We start from the raw sequence: 5,957 nt of genomic DNA on the forward strand, positions 1-5,957 counted from the left end.
ATAATTGAACTCAATTAGACTGCCGGAAGACTCCAGTGTGAGAGAATTTATTTAAACTAAGTATCTACCATTTGAGAATGATTGTTTTATGAGATAGAAAGACCGCACGTATTTTGTCTTAACGCTTTTTGAATAAACCGCGTTTTTAACCTACCCCTACCTACCTAAAGTTTGCCTTCGGCACCTTCCACAGAAAGTGAAAGGTTGCTGCATTAATTAAAGAATCCGAGGGTATATTGTATGAGTCATATAAGTCTTTCTCTTTCTTATTCCTACGTACATTTCGCTTCAACCCGAGGAAAGGAAAGTTCATTCATTCCATTCCATCGAACACCTTCATCATGAGCACATCATACAGAACGGTATACGCTTTTGCAAGGGAAATGCACCCCAAGACAGTGAAACACGATATCCATTATGGCACTGCGGGATTTCGCACGAAGTGAGAATTCATTTATTTACAAATGTTTACTTTGTGTACCCAAATTAGGGTTATGTGCTTAACAGATGTATTAATTAGCGGCAATTAATATTCTAGGGCTTCAAATCTCGGTTACATAATGTACAGAATGGGTCTATTGGCTGTCCTTAGATCTCGTTACAAGCAAGGTATGTGATTCATTAAATTCTCATCTTAATACCTCACTTTGTAGGAGTTATCGGAATTATGATAACCGCTTCGCACAATCCAGAATGTGATAACGGTGTGAAATTAATCGATCCGCATGGAGAAATGATGGAGCAAAGTTGGGAAGAATTAGCCACAAGAGTAGCGAACGTTCAGTAAGTAGTAGTCGATCTGCAATTTTATGTGTAATATATTTTAAAATCACATTCTAGTAGTTGACAACCATAATAATATTAATGGTCATGTTTACTCAGTAGTTATGTTTTCTTAATTAAGATTCTATCTTTAACAAACCTTAATATCGCTATTTATAAACTGTACAGTTTAATGAGCTAGTTTGCAAATAATTAGCTTCAGCTTTTCCGTTTATTATTACTCTAATTTTTTTCCCTGATGGTATGTAGGTAGGCGAAGGAATGTGCAAAGTTATGATCAATACTATGTTTTTGTTACCATGGTTTTACAGACTATGCAAAACTTTCTTGCAATATTTTCTAAAGTACTGTCTTTATAACTTAAATGCATTTCCTAAGTTTCGGAAGAAATGCATTCCTAAGTTTTTAATAAAACCTCAAGAATGCATTCGTGACTCTTCTCATTAATCTTAATTAAAATGTTTTTATTTCAACTTGTGGTGGTTGTGGGAAATAGATTACAAATTGTTCACGTCTAAATTATATTTGTAATCTAATTTAGAACATGTTTATCTGTACCTCTGTGATATAACTTTTAGGTAGGAAAGTTAAAATCGAATTATAAATTTGGCATGAAAATTGCTTTGCTATCAAAGTATAGCGTAAAATAAATTAATAATCAAATTAAATGTACATTGGCACGGGTAATGTTCGAAAATATATTGATTGATGCTAGTAAATATTTACCGAGAGAGATTCGGAATTAGTATTCCAAATATAGCACTTTTTCCAGTCCAACTTTTATCTTATAGTGCATACAGTCTGCTTAAAATGAAGTCTACTTTGTTATCTTTGTTATTACAGGTTTTTTTATGTTTTTATCCTCATTTGGCACATTTTTATGGGTACAATTAGAACAAACTACTCACGGGGTGTATGAAATAAAAACTTTTTTTTAGAAAAAAGCAGGCTGTATGTTGTCACTTGTTTTCTAATTTAATTATCCAACGGCCACTATTATAAAGCATACTTAACTAATGTTGTCAAGGCATGTGATTGGATGTTTTTGCGAAGATAGATGTTATTCTTTGAAAAAACATCCAATCACATGCCTTAACAACATTGTTAGCTGACAACATAGTTAAGTATGCTTTATAATACCAGTCGTGTATCTCATAGTTCATAAACCTAAGTGTTCACATAATATTTATAATGCTAGCGGCACAAATCCCCTGGTCATCTAGTACCCACTAAAATCCTGTCCTGATAGATATGTAGTGCTAACTAAAAAACCATGATCCGCATAAATGGCTTTGGAAATGCTCTTTCTCGCTAGCTGTACACCCGGAGGCAGAACTTGTTTACACTCTCCTAATTGGGCGCTCCCGGGTTCTCCGTGTGGTCTCTTCACCCTGCCCTCACGCGTGTGAAGCCGCGAGTCTCTCAGTTATCATTGCACCTCCAACTCCTTCATACCGTCTACTCTCACCTTCACCTCAACATGGCTGGGAAAGGCCGCCAAAGACCAGATCATTGAGAAATGGCCAATAGTTAACCAACAAAGCCATACCTTTGCTTCTATTGGCTATTTCTTAATGATCTACTGATAGTGAACTAATGATAATGATTGCGTCAACCCACCATCAGTCTCAGCACCCTGTCGTATAGGACATTCCATAGTATGGTGACCCAAGACCGAAATTTAATTACTGATTATTTAATATATGTAAATCAAAATTTTATCCAATTTTTCGTATGCGACTAATTAAAATTGATTATATTAAATGTCAATGTTATGTAGTTTTTTGGTTCTTCTAGTTATCAAATGTAAGTAATTTAAGTAAACCTGTGTACAATTCTTAATTTTGCATTGTTTTACAGCTTAATGCCCTGATGATGCAGTCCGAAATAAGGTTTAAAAAAAAGTAAACCCAAACATACAGTTTTGATCTTAATCCTCGATGAAAAACATTAATTGATCCAAAAAAAGTGATTTATGCTCGGATTTATGTATAGGAGGGGCCCATTTAATGATGCTATGCACATTTTACATAACTGTCCCTTTTAAGGATCAAGTGTAGGGCACTTAACTTTTTCCAATAGAAACCTAATACTTTGTATTGAATATTCTTACTCTATATTGGAAAATAATAAACTTTCGTGGGATACATTTTTTCCCAACACTTACCAAATTTTAAAGGCACTCTTCCACATCCGCGATTTTTGGTTTGAAGTAGGAAGCTGTTCTGTTAAGAATTTGCCACATTTTTTTGTGTGCATGTGAGTAAATTTAAAATTCATATTCTTTTAGGGATGACGAATTGGAGGGAACAATTAAGGAAATTGTTCAACAGTATAACATTGACATGTCAGTTAGGGTTAACATTTTAATAGGAAAAGATACAAGGTAAGTGCTAATACTTGAAGTTGCAACTTAGCCATCCATCATTCACACTCCATAGGCCCAGCAGCCCGAGTTTAGCCAAATCCGTCATCGACGGCGTCTTGGCTCTGTCTGGTAAACCAATTGACTTTGGTATCGTAACCACACCGCAGATGCATTACTTTGTGAAGTGCAGAAATACCCAGAATGCATATGGAATCGGTACAGAAGAAGGATATTACACTAAATTAGTGAGCGCATTTAAGAAACTGAGGGGTGATAACTTTAATAACAAGAATTATGTGAATAAAGTTTTGTATGATGGTGCTAATGGGGTTGGTGCAAAGAAAATCAAATATTTTATGAAGCGATTGGGCGACTGCTTGGAGATTGAGCTTTACAATGACGCCGGTATAGGGACTGGGAAATTAAATTATTTGGTAAATATCTTTTAGTGGGATGTATATAATTAAATAATCTTTTAATTAGTGCGGTGCTGATCATGTTAAGTCGCAGCAGCTATTCCCTACTGGTGTACCTAATATACCAAATCAACGCTGTGTGTCGGTCGATGGAGATGCGGACAGGGTGGTTTATTACTATAATGATGAAAATAATAAATTCCATTTATTAGATGGTGACAGAATAGCCACTTTGGTAGCTGAGTATCTTAAGGAATTGGTTTCGACCTGTGGTATTGATCTCAATTTAGGATTAATTCAAACTGCCTACGCTAACGGTGCCTCTACGGATTATATTACTAAGACTTTGGTAGGCTTAAATCAGAGTACTAAATATAAAGAGATTCACTCATATACAAATATATGCTGGCACGTTAGTAGTTGATAATATGAAACCAATTAATAGGGGACAGTACCCGCGAAATTATAGAATCTAGCACATTTGGAGCTAATACATAACAGCAATCGGGTACTGGAACTGGGTATTTTCATACATTAATGATATACATTTTTTTTGTTTAAATAGGGAGAGATCTAAGTGAAAATCCAAAACCTCCCCATAAAATGTAATGAAGTAGAGCTCTACTGAGAGATCCCCATAATTAACCTTACAATTACTGGTTTTAGTTTCATAATATACAACAAAGGCAAGACCTACATGTTGGATCTCTTTATAGTAATTGCTCTTTGCATATAGTGTACTAATCCAAGCTAACGAAGTTGTATGAATTTTTTATCTCTGCAGAAAGTACCAGTTGCTTGTGTTTCCACCGGGGTTAAGCATTTACACCACAAAGCACTAGAATATGATATTGGCGTCTATTTTGAAGCGAACGGTCATGGCACCGTGATCTTCAGCAAAAATGCAAAGGATAAATTAAACGAAGCGGCCAAAAATAATAAGTAAAAACTGGATTGACTGTACAATTACCTAATGCAGATTTTTGCAGATTATCAGAGGAACAACAAGAAGCTGCTGCTAAACTGCTAGCTTTAATTGATGTAATCAATGAAACTGTAGGTGACGCCATTTCGGATATGTTGTTGGTGGAAACTATTCTCAATGCAAAGGGTTGGAATATACAGCAATGGGAACAGACGTACACAGATTTACCGAATAAACTTCTTAAAGTGACCGTTCAGGTAGGTATTTAGTAATTCGTTGTCTTTGTAATAACAGAAATTTGTTAGGATCGAAGTGTACTCACTACAAAGGACGCAGAAAGAGTGTGTGTCACACCAGAAGGCCTACAAGAGGAAATCGACTCATTAGTAGAAAAGTACAGTAAAGGAAGGTCATTTGTAAGGCCGTCAGGTACTGAAGATATTGTGCGAATTTATGCTGAAGCTGAGACTCGTGAGGAATGTGAGAAATTAGCCGCTGAGGTGGCACAAAAAGTGTACGATCTTGCAGGAGGAATCGGTGCCCCGCCAATTATACCGCAATAGTTTTACCAATTTTTGTACTGATCCCCTTTTGTAACTCTTTTTAACCTACTTATTATAATTCTTATACCTATTTACAGAATTAATATTTATACATAGAGGCTTAACGAATTTTATAAACAACCGACGCATAATGTACTGGCACATTATAGGACATTCCAAATTTGTTTGGCGCGATTATTTAAAAAAAAAACATTCCGTTTTGGTATGAAAAATGTAGATTTGCAAATTTAAAACTTATGTAAGTATAGGTGCAATAAGTGAGCATTTGACTATAACTTTGGTTATGTTTTTGAATTTTATTAGATTAAGATCCTATTGTACATTTTTTATCTTTTAATATAATTGTTATTAGAGATTAGTGCGTAGAGTGAGTGTTTTCTTTTCCATTTTTCTAACCTGACTGATTAGACCAAACACTGGAGCATCATGTCAGATTCATAGTACAGGGTAAAAAAAATTCGGCCTGATATAAATCTTGCTTGTGCTTGTGCTATATTGTATGTCTAATTGAAGTCTTTAGTTTAGCATGACCTGTAAAAAACCTGTCCAAATTTTAAAGTTTATTTACCTATGTGATAACCAAAACCAATAAAAAAAAACAAAAAATGTAAATTGTTTAGGGTATTCAACTTAAATTTGCATGAATACGATAAGTCCATTTGTTTTGAATAGGGACCCCGCCTCCCAAATCTTATACTTCACTTGGCAGACCATAGGGAAAGAAAATAAAGTTAGCTGACAAGTGTTGAGCCACCCTGAATGTTAGTAGGATTAGCTGTTCTAGAAGAACACATAACTGCTAATATTAACAAGTTTTTACTCTGCAATACAACATCCCACATAAGGTCAACTTTCGCTTATCTGTTTACATAGTGAAATACATTTTTTAGCAATTTTAATAT

The 5,957-nt window shown here is 34.9% G+C and overlaps 1 protein-coding gene across 1 annotated transcript; it reads left to right on the forward strand.

Annotated features, from left to right (window-relative positions):
- Positions 1 to 261: 261 nt before the first annotated feature.
- On the forward strand, positions 262 to 5,422 carry LOC116176341 (phosphoacetylglucosamine mutase-like). The gene is made up of 9 exons (XM_031494858.1): positions 262 to 442; positions 539 to 609; positions 654 to 783; positions 3,074 to 3,169; positions 3,225 to 3,585; positions 3,635 to 3,916; positions 4,352 to 4,509; positions 4,557 to 4,749; positions 4,798 to 5,422. The coding sequence occupies exons 1-9, from the start codon at positions 342 to 344 to the stop codon at positions 5,053 to 5,055; spliced, it is 1,650 nt and encodes a 549-aa protein (XP_031350718.1). The 5' UTR covers positions 262 to 341; the 3' UTR covers positions 5,056 to 5,422.
- Positions 5,423 to 5,957: the final 535 nt, after the last annotated feature.

The sequence above is a fragment of the Photinus pyralis genome, unplaced genomic scaffold (genome assembly GCF_008802855.1).
Source record: "Photinus pyralis isolate 1611_PpyrPB1 unplaced genomic scaffold, Ppyr1.3 Ppyr1.4_LG7, whole genome shotgun sequence".
In the NCBI taxonomy this organism is placed as follows: Eukaryota; Metazoa; Arthropoda; class Insecta; order Coleoptera; family Lampyridae; genus Photinus; species Photinus pyralis.